Here is a 22,826-nt window from a genome sequence, read left to right on the forward strand (position 1 = left end):
AACGTTAGTGGCTGGTTACRTTGCCCTTCCCTGCTCATCCCGAGAGCCACCAGCAGCTCTGCAGCAGGGCGGCCCTGGGGCACCCTCTGGCCTCTGCCTCTCTTTATTTCCAGGGAAAAGTACGAAAGTTGATTGTGCTGCTGAGCGTTTTCCACTCTTTGTTTTGTTTTGTTTTGTTTTCCTCCTGCTCCCTCCACTAAGAGAGTTTTGCTGGTGGCTCTTGGCTTGCTGCTCCTTGCATTCCCTAGAAAAGCATTCTTTTTCTGTCTTATCTGCAAGAGCCAAAAGTGCTCTCTGGTGAAGACAATGTAGCTGAGCAGATAATATGGCTCTCTAAAAATAGTCTCAATGCCTGCAATAAAAAGTCGTAGCTGTGCAAGCAGATTTTTTCCTTCTTTTTTCCCTTTCATATGCTCAAGCCTCCGTCCCACCCTGGGCTAGGGACACAGGCAGTGATCCAGGCTGCTTGAGCTCTCCGTGGAGAGGCCGTCTCTGCTTCCCCAGGCACAGCTTAGGATCTGGTTTTTGGCCATCATTTCCAACCCTGGTTTTCTATGCTGTGCAGGTGGCGCCCTGGCTGACGGGCAACGGGCTGTGGAGGTGTCTGAGGTGCTCGGGAGGCAGCAGTACCAAACCAAGCGGGCAGCACGGTTTTACAAAGCTGCTACGTGCCCACAGTAATGCATCCCACGTTAAATCTGGGGAGAAATGGGTAGAGTTTATCGGCACAGCGCTTTTAGAATAGCACAGAGAGTTATTTCGGTGTTTCTGCCTTAACAGAAAAATTTTAATGCTTTGCCTTTGAACATAATTCAGCCCTGGGACTGGTCTAAGCTCCATAACGAGTTATTTAGAAAGCAATTTTACCTTYTAGTGTGCCGGTACATCTATGTGCTGCTCTGTATAAGTCACAGTTGATATTTTATGGTCTTCTGTTTCTGAAAAGATTTTATGTTTTCACAAATACTCTTAACCACAGAGCATAGGGGGGCCTACATAATGCCTCTGTTGCTTTACCTATTGAGAATTAGCTCTGTACTTTGTCATACCTAGAAAAGTTAATGAAAGTGGTGAAAGCAGTTTCCTGTTGTGGTTAGGTGCCAGTAACAAATCTGCTGGGTGCTGCATAGTAAAAACCACAGGAACTGCCTCTATGTTTGCATAGAGCCTACAGTACTGCTATAAATGCTGCCTTCTTAACAAGTTATTACAAAATATTCATTTATTGCCTCCCCTATTTTTACCTGGCAAGAGAGTAGTGAATTCAAGGATAACTACTTTGGGGAGAAAGCCCTGCTCTGCACAGTGGTATATTTATTAGCCGTGAGATAGTTGCTTTTTTAGATGCTTTTTTTTTTTTTTTTTTTTTTTTCCTCTAGAGTCCTTTATATTGGAGGTTGATTCTCCCCCTGTCATAGTCTTAGGTCCTGACATATTTTGTTTCCTTTCTTCATCATCACTTTTTTTGTATTTCATTTATTCTCTTCCTTTTTACTCTGTTCTATTAACTGTTTTCTTCTTTTTTTTCCCCTATCAACGTTTATCTCCCTACTGATCTCAAATCCTTCATTTCTGCCCTGTTTCCTTTAATTCTCCTGCTGCCTCATCCCCATGCTCTGTCACATTAAGCCCTCCTCATGCAGTCCATTTCCTTTGCCACCTTAACCTAAAGATTCCTCCTCCAGCTCCTGAATGATTTATATTCTCCAGGTCACATTGGCTTTATCATTCTTGGTTCGCTGGTTTGTTTTTCCCCTTTAGCCAGCTTCATCTCTCATATTCTTTTGTCTGCACYGGGAACACGTATAAGCTGCTCAAAGCGGGGTGACAATAAGCAGAAGGCCTAATGGGGACATTTTTTTTGTGCCTGTGTTATCAGAAATGATCTTTCTTAAGCAGGTGCTTTTTCTTTTTTTTCCTTTTCTTTCTGCCTTGCAGTTGTGCGCTGGAAGGAGGCAATTTAATTCTGCGGTGCTGAGGTGAACTTGACCTTGCTTCACAGCGAGCTGAGCAGCCAGCTYGGATCAGATCAGAGGCTGCTCCTCTGATTTCAGCAGCGCTCCCAGGACAGCGCAGTGTTCGGATGCTTTGCTGGTTCAGGTCCAAGTAGCTCAGCTCTCACGTATGTCTGGCATTGGTACGGGGTTTGTACAGACGCAAAACGAGGCTGGCCAACCCACAGCTGCTTTGTCATTGACAATAACATTGTCTAAGAATAAATGCATTGGCCTATAGGAGTCTTGTACGTATGTTTTTAATTGACATTCCTCTCCACATGACCTGCAGCTCTTGTATGAGCAGCTGACACACAGGGAGGTCTGCCAGCCCATGTCTCCACAGGCAATTTTCAGAATCCCCTTTCAGGAGCTACAGTAAGCCCAAGGAAAAGCTGCCTTTGGGATGTGCCTCAGCAGTGTGGCTTCGGGCTCCTCATACTGGGTATCTGATGGTTTGGATTTTGTCCAAAATGTGTGGCTGGAGAACTTTGTTCTGTCAGGCTTTATGCTGGGCCAGGTATTCAGTCCTCTCTGGAGCCAGCACAGGGCTGGCATTTCCAGCACATTCCGTGCAATTTCATGGAAATGTGATCCTGGATGGATCAGACCCATCCTACTGGGTGGTCTGACAGCAGCAGACGTGGAATTATTATTCTTGGGAGTGCAGCCTCCAGGTTATCCTTGCCTTAGTGACAAGTCCCAGCTTCTCAGCGGGGATGTTCTGCACTGGGGAGGCTCCCACAAACAGCCTCTGGGTTTCCACAGGGAATTTTTACAGGGCTTTTTGCAGCCTGCTGTAAGGAGAATAAGAGCCACTGGAAACATYTCCTGGAGTACGCACAGGATTTCGCTGTTTCTGCGGGCTGTTTCCACAAAAGCAAAGGGCAGGGTCCACTGAGGTAGCAGCGAGTGGCGAAAGGTCATATGCCTCCAGGAATTTGATAAAACCCCTTAATTTACATGTTTTTACTTTTTTGTGAGGAAATCTGAGTGTTTGAGATGCTGTGTCCTGGTTTGCTCCTGGATCTCTATTTGAGAGTTAACCAATATAAGCATTGTGAAGAGAAAAAAAAGAGTTAATGAGTTAAAAGCTTCCATTCCTCTTCATTCCTATGAACATAGAGGCTACAGCCTGTGTAGCCTTTGCCAGGATCCTGCAGCAGCTGCTTCATGGGCACCTTGGCATGAACCGACACRAGGTTTTGCTTGGCTTTGTGTGCCAAAGCAGGTAACACAAGATTAAAAGAATCTGCCAGTTTTAAAATATTGTGATATTTTGACGTGCTGCAGCAGGCTGTGTTTTCTGTTTCTTCCTTTTTCCCCTCCCACTTGTTCTCCACCCCTACCTCCACACTTCCATTAGGTCCTCTTCTCTTTCTCCACTTCTCATGTTCATGTATCTGTTTCTCTTCTTTTCCTTCAGCCTTGAATCATTCCTTTCTGCATTCTCCTCCTCTTTATTTCACCTTCAGCCTTGAATCATTCCCTTCTGCATTCTCCTCCTCCTCCTCTTTATTCCATCCCTTTCTTTTGCTTGTCAGTGGCCCTGAAGGGGCTGGAGAGTGATGCATCTCCCTCCCTTAGCCCTGGCCGAGATTTGGGGAATGGCTGAAAGGCCCAGGCCCGGCTTGGACCCGCACTGCGGTGCCTGAGCGGTGACGGTGCCGCTGCAAGTTAGTGAACGCTTTGCACAGCTGCACCGGGACAGGGTTGGAGCCCTGGGCTGCTTTCCCTGTGCTTTCGCTGTTCCCTGCACGTGCTTCGGCACAGGGACCACAGGGCCTTGTACTAAAATGCATCACTGCAGTGCTACATCTAAAGAAAAGCCTGGCTTTGCCTGAGGGGTAACTGTGGGAAGACAGGAGGACTTTTATGGATGCCAGGAAAGCAGGCGTGTGCCAGGCGGAGGTAACCTGAAGCCTGGGTTCGCAGCTCACAGTCGTGTGGGCTGGGCTAGCACTAGCCCAGACATCCCCCGCAGCTCCAGAGGGTTGCTGTGTGATGGGAAAGAGGTTGGTTTAAGAGCTGGCTGGGTGCCCAGGCTAACTGTGCAATTGGTAAAAACAGGCATTTTGTGCAGACACAGAAACCCTGGTCGCAGACTGTCGGCAGCTGCTTGGTGGGCAGCCAGGAGGAGCGGGGTGGGAGGAAGGGCAGGGCTAGCAGCCCGTCCATGAGCTGCTTTTGTCCTYGCTGCTGTAGTATTGTGTGACTTACTGTGGATTAATAAACAAAAACTCCAAAAGGAGGCAAGCTGCCATGGCTTTTCCGATGAAGTGGCTCGCCCAGGTCAGCTGGCCGTCCTTAGGAGGAACGCTCATGGGAGCAGGGATTTCCCGCTAAGGGAGCAAAGACTAACACTGTGCTGGTGATGAGCAGAACAGAACCACAGACTACAGGGGTAAAAGTCATTTCAATACACCTTTTTTTTTTTTCTTTCTTTCTGCTTCTCCAGAAGTCTGTGATATTCCTGCCATGAAAGTGTTTTCTGAATTATTATGCACCATCCTAAAAATYCTGATAAGCTTCCATCACAACCAAAACTGATGTAGGAGACCAAGTGGCCTCCTTGGCCGAGGGGAACAGCTCCCCAGGGTGGTGGTGAATCCTGCTTTTCTTTGGAGCATGATTTCATGTCCTCTTAAGCTTTGTGGCAACTATGACATCAGCCTTTTAAATTTATATTACCTTTGAATGAGTGTTAATTATCCCYTGGAGGTCCCCAAGGCACATCAGCAGTACACATGGCTTAGATTCACTGGATTTATTGCTTCTTGCATCTAAACTTTTGACTCTCCTGTCATCTCTTCTGAGAAGTCTAAAACAGCAAGTTTCTCTGAAGTGTTGCAACTCACAACTGTCCAGAAACTCTGTCATGGGACTATGAGAAGAATATATTACTGACAAGTCCCTTAAAAAAAAAAAAAAAAAGAAAAAAGTAAATGTGTTTTTCTACATATCTTCTGTTATACTTCTATTATTTACAAGCAGATGCATTATATGTAAATATAAACTTCTGAAAAGGTTAAGATGAGATGTAATCTCTGTGATGTTCTAACAGCCTCTCCTGAAAAAAACTGACTCCAACACACATTTCTTCCTGACTATTGGTTTCCAATATATCTCTGATATGTCATCTTCTAAACTGTACTAAAAATGCACTTTTTTGTTTTGTTGAAAAAAACAATGTTGAAACTTCTAACACTTTTAACAGATGGAGATTTCCTTTCTGATACAGGTCAGGTCTTGAAAATCCTTGCTGCCGAACCAGGGCAAGGGAGCAGAAAAGAATGAGCAGGTGTCAGAATTGCTATAGAAAATGTAACAAAATCACATGAATCCATAGAAATGCTGTTGTCAAGACCATCCAGGACTTAGTAGTCCATGTGAATTACKAATCAAACAAATAATGAGATAGACTATTAAACATCCTGAAAGCTCTTGGTATAGTCCATGCTGTTGCTTAGGTTGTAATCCAGTTGCCACAGCTCTGTGTTTGACTTGTCATTATTTATATGACTTTCTGAAAAGATTTGTTTTAGAGATGAGACTTTCCATGACTACTCTCAGTGACTGTTTTCAAGAAGAAGAGGAAAATTTGAAGGAATTCCACTTCTCCATTTTTGAGATGAGTGGCACTAGGAAAATCCCTTTGAAAAGGATGTGATCTGTGCTCTTTTACAGAAAGCCACCWCTGATACAGTCAGTCTGCAACTGCAACATGTGATTTACTGCACGCAGTTTTTCCTAAGSAGTGGGATCGAAGAAAAATGGCCATAAATGAATGAACAATCATTTAAAAATATTCCTGGAGGGCAAGTTACTCTTACTTCCACCTCCTAACCCCTTCATTCCTGTAAAGAAAGGAGGATCCTAACAAAGAAATACCAAACCACACAGGCTGGGAGCACGGAGGTGGGAATTAACGGATACGTGGAATGGCTGAGGGGTGAGTCTCGCCTCGTTCCTCTCCCTGCCATTCCCTCAAGTATCACAGCAGGCCTCTGGACTGAACACTGCAATTCCCGCTCGCTGACAGGGGGGCCAGCCCTGGGGTGAAGCTGAGGAGGCAGCAAGGCTGTGGCCAGGCACATTGCACTCATTTCCCTCTGCTCCGTCTGCGGGATCAGTACAGTAAATCCAGATGTTTAATGGAGATGTGGTAGGTCCAAATTCCCAGCAAGTGAAGAGGGAGTTTTGTTGACTTTTATTTTCTGGAAAAGAATCTTCTGTGTTTCCTCAAGAAAAAAAAAAAAAAAAAAGTGTCTTTTCTTTCCCTGTGGTTTTATTTCCCTCCATCACAATAACCTCTATTAAGAAGCTAGTTAGCGTAAGGCAGAGTAGCAAGATTAGACTAAAGACCACCTCATCCCAATGCAACAGATCGTGCAATATAAAGTCTCTTGTGGCCGTGCCTTTTTGGAGAACACCAAAACATTGGTTTCATTTTTTGATTCCCCAAAGCAAAACAACATGTGTTATTTTTTTTTCTTTTTTCAGGTTTCAAAGAGGGCTGAGCACAGAGTGAAGCAYTGTAAGCCTATCCTTACATAGAGGCAACATTCTTCTGCAAAACTGAAAAAAAAAATCACAGCATTATCCAGATTAACATTCCTTTACACATTTCATGTGGAAATCAGCACAAATCAGCTAGCGTATTTGGTTTACAAGGCTACTGCTCCTGGGTTACTCTGAGAACGATGGCATTATTTATGGAGGATTTAAAYGTGTTTGACTGGAACTGATGTGATGTTTTCAAAGAATGGCAGCTCTTCAAATTTCAGTATCGTAACTCATCTTGGCGTTGTCTATGCTGTTTTCAATAAGCAGGCAAATAATTATTGCTCTTCATTTAGACTTCATTTAGATTAAGCATATCTTATCAGCTTTTCAAGAATCACTTAGTCCTTTAAGAACATACAACAGAAATCTCTAAGTGCCAATTCAGATTGGCTGCCACACGATAAATTATTAAGCTTTTAGTCACACAAAGCGAGGTTTCTGCCTGATGCATCTTCACTGAAGGCATTGGAGTTGCACAGAAACATATTTGGTACATATTGTATATTCCTACATTTTACAAGCAAATAGAGCCAACAGAGATAAAAAGTGAAATGAAAAAAAAAGGAAGATAAAATGAAACACAGACATGCTGCACAATAATCTGTGAAATATTTGAGGCAATAATTATCTAATCCATACTTACCCCWAATGTTTGTTTTGAAATATACTCTATTAAGACTGTCAAGGAGGTTTACCTAAAAATGATGRCCCCAATTTGACACATTTATTATTCTTAAATAATACATGTGGCACCACGTCAGATAGCAGTATTAATGATCAGCTGTCTCCTGAAGAGTCTGCTGAACGAGAGACAGGCGTTAGTGGAACCCAGACAACAAATTTATATTGACCTTTTTTTTAGGCAAATAAATAAGTAAATAACAAAAAGCTAGGATTTGGAGTGATGTATCCAAGTTTCTTCCTCCCTCTCTCCCTGTGTTTACCCTGTGAGCAGACACTCCCACTAATTACATCACTATCTCTATGCAAGCACTTGCCAAACCAACATCGTCTTTGTTGACTCCCTCTAGAATCACATGGGGTTATTTGGTAAGGGTTAGAGGACAACATGATAAAGCAAAAGAACTGCAATTATTATAACACATTACTGTGACACCTACTAATTATTAATCATAATTTAATAAGCCATGAAATGACTTATGAATGGAAAAATAGAGATATTTTCTATTTGAGTTCCAGTTCATGATGTCTTCTACTCAGTTACGCCCAGGAACACCCTGTTTCCCTGCCCAGGAAATCCCTGAGGTAGTTTTCAAGGCACTGGTATCAGCAACCAGAGCCATTTCTGGAGACTCCAGAAACYGAGGAGGAAAGTGCGTAATTAAATCAAGGAATCCTACAAATTGGTTGATATGCAAATGAATAAACAGATCAGTACTTCAGCTTTTCCCTGGCTTTCCATTGCTCTGATATAGGTTTAGGTCCCATCTCTGATGAAATCATTCTTCTCTAGAGAAAGTTTTGATCAGATGTGCACCCTAGTATAACACAAATAACAGAATCCATATAGAAAAGCACAGAATGTCATTTGAAGATAAACATGCTGAATTTAAGGATAAAAAACAGTTTAWGAAAGGCCAAGGTTATTTAAGTCTTACAACATTACAATCCATTACAGTCTTTAGAATAAAGCTAGTTCCTTAGCAGTGTTTTKCTCCCAACCTCCTCACTTCCCTCATGCTGAAGACCCAGGACCAATGCTGCTGCTTGCCCAACTGGTTGGATGACTTCTTACCTGTCCGACTGCGATGGCTCCTGCAGGTGCGACACAGAAGTGCAAGGGGATGTCACGTTACTGCATCTGCATGAAAGGGGCAAAAAAGGAAAAAAAATAATGTTACCAAGCTGCATACCTCCCCTTTCTCCAGCATGTCACCACAGTATAGCCAGAGTGGCCTTTTCAGGGCCCTGCTGCATTTAAAATATTAGTTCTTGGCAGTTGTCTAGAGGGTTTTCACCTTTGCTGGTAACGTTAGCTCAAATGTGTGCAGTCTCCAAAAGCATGTTTGAAAGGGCTGTTATTTTTCTTCTCAACTTTATGTCAGTTTGTTTTGCTCTAGGTACCTTTAAAACTGCTTTGGAGTTTTAAYGGTTAAGCCTGTTTAATCTATTTTCTTGCCATCAGAAGACAGCACAATTTGACATGTTGATCCTTATCATCTTTACACTGATGTGGTTCCCTGCCATGTTTAAAAAGAATAAGCTTTGTCAGTTGACCTAACAAACCAGGGGCTAGTTGGTCTATCTCTGAACATTGTTATAACAACAAAATGATCATTCTGGAGCAATATTCACAAATAGTTAGAGGATGGCAGTATCACTGTGTTTTATCTTTGTCCGTCAACAGATGATCTTATGGAAGTAGATCCTGCCAAAGGAAGCTTGTTTATTTTTTTGGCAGTATAAACAGCCTTGGTCAAAACAGATGGCAGTGCTAATATCGGAAGCCGGGATTTTGCCAGATAAAGGTGGATATAGAATTAACTTGGTCATAACAGCTGTGAATGAAACAAGCCCAGAGGGAGACTTCATAAATAACTAAATAATCTTTACTGACAATGTTTCCAAGTGACATAGGGGTTCCTAGGATAGAACTGGGATAGGATAATAGTGCATTACATTTACTGCTATATGGGGACCCAAATCATCCTACCAAACTCCATGTCTTTACATCCATAAACCAGGAGTACAGCAGAGAATGCCAATTATATCTAAAATACAGCTGGCTCTTTTGGAAAGCTTCTGTTTCTCTCAAAATCACCTCAAAGTGTTCCCAGAGAATGAGCTGCATCCCGGGCCTTGGTGACGGCACAGTTTATTCCTCCTTTCCTCCCGTGTCACAGTGGCAGCATTAGGGCAGCTCTTCCACAGGTTGCTGGCCACGAGGGCTTGGCTAGTGGCGACAGTGAAGCACTAGCCAGCCCTGCAGCCGCTGGGCAGCCTGCTGGGCCCTCCTGCCCGCTGTCACCAGCYAAGGACGCCGACAGGCATCTCTGACACTCTTTTTAGCCCTGCCAGAATTTAACTCTCAGTCTGCTCTGGCTGGGTTTTAACTAGAGGTGGTCGGGAAGCAAACGAGGGAAGTAAAAAAAAAAATACTGAATTTTATTCTCTCTTATAAAAGGAGACAGCCCTTCACTTGTTCAAATTTTATTTAAAAATGCTTTTTTTTTTTTTCCTTCCCCTCCACAAAATGATGCAACCCAAAGGGCCAGGTCTTCTCAACCACGTTAAAATCCCGCAATTCCTGGCTCTGCCACGAGTTCTGGAAGGACAGGCAGGCTCTCCCCCATCCCCATGTGATCTGTGCCCAGGCCTGCGCACCCTCCTGCCTTCTCCATGCCCTGGCCGCCCCGGGAGGGCACCGCCGCACTCCGCCTGTCGCGGTGCAAGGCGCCGGGGGGAACGCGTCACCCCAGGGCCGTTCGGGGGGGCCCGCACACCCCAAACGCCACCACAACCCAGCCCCATGGCGGCCATGGCGGCCGCGGGGCAGCGGCCAGCGCACGTAGCCGCCCATTGCAGCGCCCCGCCCCGCGCGCAGGTGCGGCGGCCGTTGGCGGCGCGGCGGTTGCGGCCGTTGGCGGGGCGTGGCCGTGGGCGGGGCGGCAGCTGCCGGCGGGGCGGCGCAGTGCGGAGCGGAGCGGGCGCTGATGTCAGCGCCGAGGCGGGCGCTGCGGGGTCCCGCGGCCGCGGTAGCAGCAGCAGCAGGGTGCCCGGGACATGTCGCTGCTGCTGCTGCCGCCGCGGCCGGGCACGGCGTGTGATGCTCCCGCAGCCTGAGCGGCGGCGGCGCGGGCGGGCGGAGCGGGGCTGCCCCGCACGGCGGGCCGCGGGCGGCGGAGCGGCGGGAGCATGTGGGTGAACCCCGAGGAGGTGCTGCTGGCCAACGCGCTGTGGGTCACGGAGCGGGCCAACCCCTACTTCATCCTGCAGCGCAGGAAGGGCCACAGCGGCGATGGAGGCGGCGGCGGGCTCGCGGGTAAGGCCGGCGGCGGCGGCGGCTCCCCCGCAGGCCGGGCAGGGCGGAATAACGGCCGCGGCGCTGGCGGGGCGGAGTGACCTTCCCGCTGCGGCTCCCTGCCCGAGCGGCGGGAGGGAGGTGGTGGCCGAGGGCTGCTGCGGCCAGACCTGAAAGCCTGAAGCCGCCCCTGATTGTTTACTTACGTATTTAATTCTTGTGCACGGTCTGCAGCAAGGTAAYGTTGGTTTCCTTGGGATTTGGGCTCCTAGGGAAGCTGGAGCTTTGCCCAGGTGGCCGTGGCGGGTGTGTGTGCGATCCTGTTGTAGGTTAGGGTGTGACYCGGAGGCGTGCACAGAGCACCCAGGCTTCGGACTTGGCGTGCTTGGAAATCACCAGAGCMTGTTTGTGTTGAGTCTTCTGTGTTCCTCTTTGGGGGTGTCATGGTGGAGCATGTCACCCGAATGTATTGTTTTCAACCGCTGCAACTCAAAGCACCTTTGTAGAGGTCTGGGTCACATGCATTTTGGTCTCTTTAATAATGTGTGCATGCATTTCTCAAGACCTTTCATTATTTTTAGTCAATATATATGCATTTTTATAAGATCAGAAATACAGAACTCAACAGGACTACCCCCAGTTCTGCCTGAATTGGCAGAAATTTGTCAGGTTGGTCTTTGAAGACTGATTTCTTCTTTGTCCACTTTACGTTGAAACTAGCTCTTTAGACTATTTAGTCAAAATAGACTTTAGTCTATTTAGTCAAAATAAACATATGGATTACTTATGTTTGTTTAGTTCAAGGTCATCTCTATATTTGCCAAAAGATCAAGTGTTTGTTCAGCCTTTGGATGTTCTACAGACTTGTAAATAATTCACACACATAATTTAGCATCCATATAAAGTGTTTATTCATATAGGCCTTGAGGTCTGCAGCGCACGGTGGTGGTGTTCATTAATGCACCCGCTGCATTCGTGTAAAGGAAGTGACCAGCAGTCACTCCACACTGGCTGCTCCTTGGTCTTTATCTTTGACATCATGAACAAGACTGACAAACCCATTTCTTGCCTCAGGAGTTTACCCCAATAATTGCCAAGGAATTGTTTGCCTTCTTGCCTTTTGTGGCATAGACCACTGCCACTAAGTGTTGCTACCAGTATCTCAGTGCAGTACTTGAAGAGCCAGGGGAGATTCCTGACAATGAAATATTGAAGCAGTGTTAGATTTGCCAATGAGAAACAAGGGTACAGCCTTAAGAGACTAACTGACCATTGGTGAGTTACCACAAGTGAGAGTGAGTTCTCCATGGCTGTTCTTTGTTTGTCTCGGAAAACTGGATGCTGCTTCCAAAGGTCTCCTTGTTTGTCTATTATAGGTGGTCTGCCTACGCATCCTTGTGCCTCTCTGGCTTTGTGACCTTTGAATTAGAGATTGTGTGAGAAACCTTGTTAGTTTGAGGGAGATGGTGAGAAACCCCCAAACCAAAATTGGTGAGAAACCAATTTTGGGGAGATGCTTGAAAATTGTTTTGAGACTTTTAGGTTTTCTCTTCAGCAGAGTATATAGATGTCTCAGCATTGCTGCAGTAGCTGCGATAGTCTGATGGATGATATCACTGTATAGAGCAAGAGACAACTCTTGAGGATTGAGTCCTTTGAGGGAGAACAGGATGTGTAAATGTCCGCTGCTGCTTTTGTGCAGCCCAGGTGAGCCGGCAGAATTTGGCAGGAGATCAGAGTACAGAAACAGTTCTGTCTTTGTACATCTTTTCCCCTGGAATTTGAGTTTTAGTGCAGTGTATGAGTTATTTGACTGTGTGGATGCTGTCTATGTACTGTTTTAGAATGTCAACCGTATATACATATTTTTGTAAACTGATTTCTATGTGGCTGTTACTTGCTTGTGTCTTTGCTTGCCTAGAACCATACCTTCACCAAGGATAAGGTAGAAGCAACAAATAGCCGGTTTGTTTGTTTTTGTTTGTTCACGAGTTGGGAGGAATCTGGAGAAAAAAAAATATAGCTTTTTGCATTATATTGCATTATATTGCTAGAACCATAACTAAACAAACACTCATCATGCTAGCAGCAGGAACAGCCTTCATAAAGTTATTGGTAGATTGGCAGTAGTAAAAGAGCCATATGGGAACTTGTCAGACCTTGCCACTTTAACACATGGGATTTTGCCACAAGTGTAGACAAAGGATGGGAGAGGAGAAAAAGTGGCAACAGAGTGGTGGGACCAATTCTGACCTGGTAGGCACCAAAATCAGTGGAGCTGCTGATTAGTTGCATTTCATGGATTTCATGGAATATTGTGCCAGTTGCTGTAACACTCGTGGGCTGCCCAGTGAGGGCTGAGGCAGGTCAAGAGAGGCAAGCTGTTGTGCTTAATAGGTGATGCAGGCTAAAAGGAAGATGTCTGGGGACCTACCTGATCCTGAGGTTTTAATAAATAAATAAAACACTGCAGAAACTACCAGCTGGGTATATAGTTTTAAAGTACTCCGGATTATCCTGTGGAAACTCTGTAAATTATAAAGAACGAACTGTAATGACAGAAATGGAGGCTATCTGGTCCAAATTGGAGAAACCAAGGAATAAGTCGCCCCCTCCTTTTTTTTTTTTTTTTTTTTTTTTAAAAGCTCCTCATAATTCCTTGTTCTATAGTGACTTCCTGGTTTATGATAACATACTACTGAAATATGCTTATCTGTCCCCTAAAAAGTCACCCACCCGTGAACATTGTAGAAAATTTGCCTTGGTTGCTCTGCAAGAAACCAGATAACATGTCTTTGAAGCTGACTAGAAATACTGTATGTAAGGTTTGCAATGTGGTAGGAGTGGTCTGAATTTATACATGCAAATAGTATGTAAATGCAGCTGTCCTTTTAATTAATTTATTTTCTCCCCTCAGGATCTAATTTCTGCTGATGTGCTCCCTCGTTGTATTGACTCTTGAGGCCATTTGTCTTAAATTGTAAAATGACAATTGACTTTCAGGTTGATGAACATGCATGTTTAGGAATTTGAGATGGCTTCGCCACTGTAGCTTAGGCCATGGATTGACAATGCGCAGCATTGATTCGCAGGCATTGCCACCAAACCTCACTTTGCAGTGAAACTGCACAGTCAGCAGATGATCTGGGTTAAGGCTAAGGCTCCTCTTTCCTTCTGTTAACTCTTTATATGCCTAAGAGTTTATTGCACTGCAATCACATGATGTTGGTGTAAAAGTTACCACCACCAGAGCAAAGCCCAAGAGAAGGGATCTTGTGGGTGTCATTTATACACCTTTGTTCAAAATGAAGCAGTTATTTCAGTTTGAAGGAAGGGGTGAAGTCTTAGCCTTTTCTGCACTGATTTTCTGCTTTTGACTTTGGTTTGCATAACTTTGTTAAAGAGAGGAAGCTCTTTTGTTTAAGTACTTGCTCAGACATTAGAAATACTATTGGCATTTAGTTTAGTACTGGATTGTAACCTGCTAGAAGCTTTAAGTGTTAGGGCAGTGCCTTATCAGCCCTTAGAAGTCATCTCTGCTAACAAACTGTAGCTAATTATTAATTTGCCTCAGAGTTCCAGCTTCTCTACTAAGCTTTATGAAGCCTTTTTTATGCTTAACTGAGGCCCAGACTCTTTTGCATGATTGTGTCTGCATCAGAGCCAGTCATACCAGTGCAACTCTCCTTTGTAAGCATGCCCTAAGCAAAGACTTGGTTGAGTTTTGTTTTTCTCTTAAGTAAGAAAAAAAAGGACAAGATGTAGATTGTTTTTTAACATCTGCTCTGTAAACTGATTGTAATGCAGTGATGCAAGATGCTTCCAGGGCAAGACCAAAAATGTACTTTCCTGTATTAAATGGTTTGATGATTGATCAATATTCCCCATAATGAAATAATATCATACTCTGCACATAATGACTTGCATGGGTTTTGCGTTTGTGTGACCATTAGGCAAGACTTTGATCTTCATTTTGTTCACCAGCGTAATTTTGGGGTTTTTTTATTTATTGTGAGTGGTATAGGGTGCTTCTAATCTTTTCCTTTTAATACCTGTTTTGTCTTTTGATAGCTGTTGCCTTACGTATTTGTCAGTTGCCTCTCTTGAGCAGCTTGGTAAATTGACCTGTATAAATGCTTTGTTCCCGGTAAGGTCCATTGTGTTACTGCATATCACGTGAACCTTCTCTTTCCCGTGATTTGGACATGTGCCTGGCACTACCTTCATGGATGTAAGGATTTGATTATGTCCTAAGTCTTATGAATCCCTGGAAGGCTTATATTTATTTGTGTTCGGTATATAGTTCATTGTGAAATAAGATAGGTTTAAAATGTCTCGATATTCGCTTTCTGTTGTGTTATTGTAATGCTTGCCAAACTTCCTTGAAAACATTACTGCAAGAAATTAATGCAGCCCCTACCTGACAGCATAACAAATGTTTCTGCTAGAGTTTACAGGGAGAGAGATCGAGGGAGTGGCACGCTTAGCTTGTGTGGCTGCACTGCTTATGTACATACATTTGTGTGTGAAAGAGATGAACTTCCCAGATGCATGGTAAAATCCCGCAGATTACCCGAACAAGTAACTTGTTCTTCTTAGCTTTTAAGAGTTGGTGTGGTTTTGTTTTGCCTGTGTGCATTATTTTGCAGATAGCTTGCCCATGCTTGCTGATGGGGCAGTGTGTGTGTGAGTGAAAAGAGTCAGTGCGTGTTCGTGAGTCCATGAAATGTTGCCAAAGATAATTCTAATACTTAGCCAGAAGAGAGCAGATAGAAATTGGCTGACTTTGGATGATAAAATGAACTCTTTCTCACCAGATACTTGCGTGGAAGGGGATGACGTGCAACTTTCACATTGGAAAAGCAGAAAGGAAAGGTTGGGAACTTGACTGACTGATGCTGACCTTCAATGTCAAGTCTAGTGTAATTTTTAATACTGTGACAGTGTTCTAACTCAGGATGCTTTTCTGCAGTGAACAGTGCAGTTAGGAGCCCAAACTTGGGGAAGAAATTTTGCCTTGTTTTCATCCTCTCAATCTGGAGCATTGAGGAAAGGATGACTTAAAATCCTGCTTATGTTTAAGAAGCAGAAAAGCTTCTGGCCAGTATATCGTAAGTCTTCATAAAAAGATGTTGCACATTTTGACAAACTGACGTTTTTTTTTCTCCGTGTTGACTAAAGCAGTTAAAATTTTATCGTCTGTGAGACTTCAGAGAGAAACCTGTGCTTCCTGATACTTGAGATAAAGCAGTTATCAAAATACATGTGATTAGCATAATTTAAAAGTTGATGACTGACCACTCATTATGTCCGTTCTGGCTCATGGAGTGGAAACTCATCTCTTGCACTCCACTCTGTCATTTGTTGCTAAAATTGTCTGTTCTCCTGCTGCTGCAGTTTGCTATTAGGATTCAGTATGGCTATATTTGCTTCTTCATACCCTGTGATAATCATTTGGTCTAGAGATGGGCAGCTGAACCGCTCTGATTCTCTGGATTGCTTCATCAGTCTTTGTATTGAATTCCCAAATACATTTGCATATACTCATTTGGAGGAAGTCTTTTTTCCTGTCTTGTGCTTCTGTTGATTACTAGTTTATACTGAAAATGCAGCGTTTGCCCAGATACAGTGCTTGAGATAAAAAGTCTCAGTGTTGCTTGGTGCAGTGTGACTCTTGTTTCCATGCCGTGTTGCTTCTTAATGAAAGATTTTTCTTCCTGTTCTTAATGCTATTTCATTTTTTTTACACTTTGAATATTGTGACCCATCAAGGCCTCCAAACTGATCTATCACTTGGCCTTTTTGCCTTCTAACATGTTGACAGCTTGGAATTCTGAGATGTTTTCTGGGCTTGCTGTTTTCTGAGATCTCTGTACATCTAAAACCCTGTTGGTAATGACACTTAAGAGCAAAATGTAATAAGCCAAATGTAGACCTCTTGGTAGTTTTCTGCATACCAGAGTTCACGTTGCTTAGAGGATTTCTGTTATCTACTACTGCACTGAAAGATACAGAGAAAGTGGCACTTTTCTGCAACAGTGTCTACATTTTCATCACACTGATGTCCTGTTATTTGCTCTTATAAGAATATACCATATTTCAGAGGCTTGAGGCTTTAATACTTTCRGTTAGTTTTGTAAGTTTTGTAGAATTAAAAAAGGTTCCACAAAGTAGGCTGGTATAGACTGTCACATGCCTTTAAGAGTGAGTTAAAAAGTATATATTCTTGTGTAACTGTTCTTTGTGTAAACAATTGGCATGTGCAAAGTCTCTTTAGATTTATCTGTTCTTTGACAATTTGCGTCTCTGCTGTTTTTTATCCCTTATGGTATCACTCTGTAATATAATATTTTTTTCCTGTAAGAAGCCAAAGTTGTTGCTGCTACTGATTTTGCTGAAAAATAAAGATGTAAGGTGGTATATAAGTGATTTTAATGGTTTGATTATGAAATTTTGCACTTTCTCGGCTTTGCAGTTGCTAATCATTCTTCTGATGCCCATTTAATGTTGATATTCAATATTTGACATTTATGCTTTGCCTTCAAATCCGGTGTTAAGGTGGGTTTAAATCCTGGGAGATTTTGAGTTTCTCTAGTCCAAACTACTGCATGCACCATGTTTGTTGTTATTCTGAAGCTTTCAGACAGTTCTCATCTGCTTGATTTGATGGGTTTGTGAATTCYTACCACAGCAGCCTCCTTTTCAGTTGTGAGTTCTCTATTTTTGGTTCTTTTCTTACAATTCAGAGTTCTACTTCCCCTTTGCATTTTCCAGTATTGCATTTGCAAAAGTATTTGGTTTTTCCATTCAATGATCTTTCTTACCCTGGTAAAACACCTCCTCTATAATAACAGAGTATAATAGTTTTTTATACTCTGTTGGGTATAGTGGGTTGCTGCACTTGCCCATTTCATTGTCTATAAACTTGACATTGGTGGAAATAAAGACCATTCTTTTGTGTGTGTGTGTTTCTGTGTATGCTTTGATTTGGTCTCTGATGAGGAGAAAGGCAGCAAGATTTTACAATTCTAAAAATATTTTCAAATTAAGTRGGTGATATTGACCAATATACTCATATCTTAAAACGATTTAAAGCTCTTGAATGTGCAATGTAGCTCTTCAAGCTACAGGAAGTTCTAAAAGCTAGAAGTCTGAACCTACTCAGATTTAGATTAGAATTTTGTTAAATTCTTTAACAAGGATGAGACATTTGGGCACTTTGGCAAGTACTGCAGTAGATGTTCAATTGCTGAATGCTGTTGTGATTTCCGGAAGATAATCCAGTTCAACTGCAATTGTTAAATATGAAAGGAAGATGAAAGTTTTTTGCTTTGCTGATCTTTGCAGTAGTCAAGCTATACCATCTAATCTGACCCTGCCTGAGTTTKGCATGCATGTTCTTTTTTTTTTTTTTCCATTTTTTTAAATCTCCTCCTGTATTCCACTGTCCCCTCCCTACACCCCMCCTCTTTTTTTTTAAAATGAGTATACACATAGGCTACAGAAATGCCTACCCCATCATAAAGTTCCAAGRGTGGTGTTCACAAGGATGATATTTTCATACTTTTATGGATATTGTTACCAGGATGGGAAATTTAACACTCAGGTTATGTCTAGCTGGTGTATGCTATTGAAAATTCATTTAGCTTGCCCTGTGAAATCAAAACAAACTGATGAGTAGTCTGAAGGGGTATGTCTATAATGCTACCTATGCAATTCAGGTTGTGGCTTAGGTTAGGTTTTGCGGACAAGTAATTGGGTGACCTCTTCCTGTAATAACAAATGAGTGAGCTGATTACATAAGCACGTGGACTACCTTGAGAAAGAATGGGAAAAGAATGATTCATTAGAGTGACTAGGGAAAAGCAAACCCATGTCTGTACATCCTAACAATTAATATTAGTGTATTATTATGAGTTGTTGTTCTTATAGTCCAGGAAGTAATACGTAAGCTTTAGAAGAAGGAAGCTTTAGGAAGATTTTGTTCCCTAACCATAAAATATAAAAGTAAATACTCGGGATGAAAACATGGGATATAAAACAACTCTACCGACTGAGACTTTGTCAGAAATCAGTGCAGATCTGCAATCCAAATGCAGAATTTCAGGATTAGAACTGGAGCGCATTTTATATTCCTTCTACACAGCGGGAGGAGAAAGGGTCTTTAACATGTTTTTAATATCAGGAACCATTTAAACAGTGTGCGTTTCATTCAGTGTTGGAATGTCAGTATGCTCATTGAAAACAAACAAAAAAAACTTACTAATGAAGCATGTGATTTTGCAACCTTTCTTAGGAATGCACTGAGACATTCCAATTTGCAGGGTTGAGCTCATGCATAAATCAGCTACTGACTTAAATGGGACTCCTCAAGTAACAGTTCATCAGCGTGACTGAGAACCATACTCTGACCTGTACTGAGCCTTAACTCCTTTGGGATGTGTGCTTCAGCCCTTCTCTGTGTGCTAAGAAGATGCATGCCTGSTCTTTATTTAGACATTTAAAAAATAAAAAACTGTTACTGAGGATGTTGAGAGATTGACAGGCTGCTTATTATTATAAAKGAAGGTTTGTCAGCAGTCATCTTCTCTTGGAAACAATTTATGTAGAATTTTGGAGAAATAGCAATAAAGAGGGATGTGGTACATTTTTATTGTTGTAGACCTGCATGATGGTCTTACTAGCCCAGCAGAAAGAGCTGTGCATATAGTGAAAATGATCCTCATCAGGGTTGTTTCTATTGATTAAACTGCCACTGAAACAAAGGAAGCGCTGACCCTGGCAAGGTGATAGCTTACAGATCTCTGACAGACTCAATAGGCTGACGCAGTCAACCTCCYTAGGAGTGGGAAGCCAAGTGGTAACAAATAACACTCTGGCTCCTGCTGTCCCAGCCCCAGGCTAGGCYGGTAGCAACAGTAGTTGGAAGATTAGAGCAAAGGGAAGGGTGGAATAAGTAAAGAGCAGCTGCTGCTCTTCTGCCCACATGCTCTGCAGATGCTTACACCTTTCTTCAGCCTCTCCCTGGGGCRGAAGGATGGCTGTGACTCCCAGGAGCAACTGACTGCTCCCCATCAAACATCTTGGTCTCCCTCACWCTTGGGTCTTCTGCAGCAGCCACAGCCACTGAGCAGCGTGAGAGGAGGATGAGGCAGTGATGATGGCAGGACAGGGCTCCCAGGAGCCAGGTCAAGGGCAGGCAGCTTCTTCTCCCTTCRCATAATATATTTCTTGCATCTGGCAAACTGGCAGGAGAGCATGTCCCTGGATGACACAGGGTATGAGTATGAGGCACAACAGTTGTGCCAGCTGCAAAATGAGCTCCTTCAAGGTCTGGGTAAGACTCACGCAAGTTGTCCATGATGCTGAAGAATGGCCATAGATGATTGGTCTTAGCTAAAAACACTCCAAATCTGAGGACTGCAATGTTGTAGCTAGACTAGAAGTGACACTTTATCACCTTGTTCTGTGCTAGGTAGTATTAGCTGTGCAATAAAGCCATCGCTGCTGGTACCTGAATTGGTTTTGGTCTTTTAATGGGCCACAGAAGGTGATATATAATCCACATACAATCTTGGCTGTGTAATCAAATTTACCATGAGGACATTGTGTGTTTTAGTGGTTAAAACATTGCAAGGTCACAAACTTAATCATGAAGTTGCCGTCAGATGGACTGTAGCAAGGCAGTAAAGACTACTTGATATGTATGTGTGTGTCCTTTTTTTATTATTATTATTTAAGTCAAAACATGGCTCTTGGTGATAAAGGGTTACTGCTTTTCAGTGGAAGAAATCCTGTTGTAATGAAAAATGATTGTTCTTCTGTAACATGCATAAGTTTACTTTTCATTTTAATGGAATTATCAGTAACTTGCAGTAGATTAGCGAATTCTAATGAAAGATTAAAAAGTGATCAYTAGTTACATTTTTAAATAAAGAAAAAAAATACCTGCAGCAAATAGTTGTGTTACARACATAAAGTACAGAAATATGTGTATAGCCAAACCACTAAAAATGTTGCAACTTCTACAGTTATGTGTCTCCATCTACTACAAAGTATATTTTCAGTAGCGATAGTTTAAGATATAGCAACTTGATTCTGCTGCAGGTCATCTGTGACTGCAGTACTGTTTCTGGGCAATTTGCAAGCAGTCTGGTGCTTCCTGCAGATCCTTGAGGACAGGAGAGTGCAGAGGTGGCTGTAAGAGTCTAGCTGGTGGGATCAATTGGGCTGGTCATCAAAACAAGACAACATACCATTCTGGGAGACAGGCTTTGGCGAAAGAGAAATCTTTCAGCGTGGAGAGGGTTTGTGTTATCCTGGAAATCAGGCTTGATGTTGAAGTAATGCCTTCTAGCAAAAGACACTTTGAAATTTGATTGCTAGTATAAAGTTGCAAGCATGGTGCATCATAATTTAGTGCATGAGTGCAGACTGCTAATCTCTACACTTCGTGCAGTGATTATTGTCTGTCCCCCTCCTGCTTAAGACTAAATGTGAGGCCCAGTGCTCAGATAAGTAGACTGTAGTACGATTTCTTCCCTTAGTGTAAATTGCATCAAGTAACGTGATTCCTTTCCAGTAATATCATCCAGGGCATTGTGCATCTTTCCAGTAATGCAGTGCAAGAGCAATTGCACAGACGTCCTACCAGTTGCTTCTGCATTTTCCCTGGATTCAGACATGACCTTTGTGATTTATTTTTCTCTGTCACAATGTTTCACAAAAAAAATCCACAAAAACGTGTCTTCTGTTTTATGATGTGAAAATTTAAGAGAGGAAGTTGATTTTATTCAAAAAGTCCTATCAAGCAAAACAAAACATTCTTTCTGTYTTCTCACTCCTCCCCAAAAGTCTATACCTGCTTGCTCCAGATATCTAGCATGTGGACCTTGAGCACTTGTGCTTGGATGCCAACAGAATCAGCATTGTCATCAGTTAGGCACTAATTCCACTGATTTTWAACCCATTATTTAAATGTGTGCCCATGAGAAGTGCTCACTTGAACATGGGCTTGCAAATTTGGTGTTCTTACAGCAGAAATTCCTTCCCCTGCTACATTGTGTCTTGTGAGAAATGTGGTGAAATAAAAGGAAATAAATTTGCAATCAGTGTAGTCACATCAGTTTGATAACTGGGTAATTTGCTGGCTCTTGCCCAGGGAATGATCTAATCCAAGCAGTATGTTCCTTCTTTTTACWTGTTCTTTCATTTGCTTGTTTCTTTAGTGCTTCTCAGAAGGTACATGCTATATRAAGAGTTAATGAACAGGATTAAAATCAATTATTTATTTCTCCTCATTATGATTGCTTCCATGTAGAAATTCCTCAGAGAGATTATCAGTTTAAACTGCTATTATTTCATTGTGGTTGCATCATATATTTGCCTTTTTTTTTTTTTTTTTAAAAAAAAAGGACATACAGTGTAAAATCAAGGATCTGTTTCTAAAGGATAGCAATATGGGAAGTTAATCAGAATAGTGAATATTAATTTGCTTTGATGTGTAATAGCACATAAGTTTTAAAATACTATGTATTCTATCAGAACAGATATTCTATTGTGTAAGTAGGATATTAATGGTAATGTATCTTTAGCAATTGATTCAGAAAGCTAGATTTTGAATTTTCCTTGAGACTTTTTGGAGTTCTRTAGTTTTTCTTCCCTTATACTTGCTGCGAGGGTATTTCTACAGCCTGTTTCAAGGGTGAAGGAACTGGATAACTTTAAATGCACCAATGGTATCACAGGGAGAAGGATAAGAACTCTCTCTTAGCTTGCTSCTCCCTGGCAAGTCAGTCAGTTTATTCCTGCTCTTTATGTTCATCAGTGGATCACAGTTTTCACAGCTGTAACACCCTTTTAGAGCAGATGGCAAAGTTGGTAGGACCATCCACGCGCCGATAAATGTGGCAATGTATCAGTAGGAAAGAAATGAGCATATTTCTAAAATTCCAGCAGTTCCTGTACCCCAGGGAAGTGTGCGTTTGGTCAGCATACAGTTTTATTTTAATATTGCATCAAACCATGCATATATTGCAATTTGTAAATGTGTATGTTATTGCATATTTAATGCATAAAAATATGCAAAAAATGCATATCAGTAGACTCTTCTAAATCATGAATATTCTTTGGCATAAGCCATTTTCTTACAGCAAATCTGGAGGAAAAACTCATAATATTTGGCTTAGTCTGCGCTCCAAATGAGAAATACTCTTAAGCTTACTAGTACCTTTACCCATTTGAGGATCTCTGCCCATTGCTGAAGTGAAAAGTCTATAGAGTTT

At 42.5% G+C, this 22,826-nt stretch overlaps 1 protein-coding gene across 2 annotated transcripts in view; it reads left to right on the top strand.

Moving 5' to 3' along the window:
* Window positions 1–10,402: 10,402 nt before the first annotated feature.
* The window catches only part of TBC1D9 (TBC1 domain family member 9), a 44,188-nt gene continuing 31,764 nt past the window's right edge, over window positions 10,403–22,826 (top strand). For both annotated transcript variants that reach the window (XM_026042658.1, XM_026042659.1), the window contains exon 1: window positions 10,403–10,563. In XM_026042658.1, the coding sequence (XP_025898443.1) occupies window positions 10,437–10,563 (127 nt within the window). In that variant the 5' untranslated portion in view covers window positions 10,403–10,436. The remainder of the gene's footprint in view (window positions 10,564–22,826) is intronic.

Source organism: Nothoprocta perdicaria, unplaced genomic scaffold, assembly GCF_003342845.1.
Source record: "Nothoprocta perdicaria isolate Ctin4 unplaced genomic scaffold, notPer1 scaffold_31, whole genome shotgun sequence".
Lineage (NCBI taxonomy): Eukaryota > Metazoa > Chordata > Aves > Tinamiformes > Tinamidae > Nothoprocta > Nothoprocta perdicaria.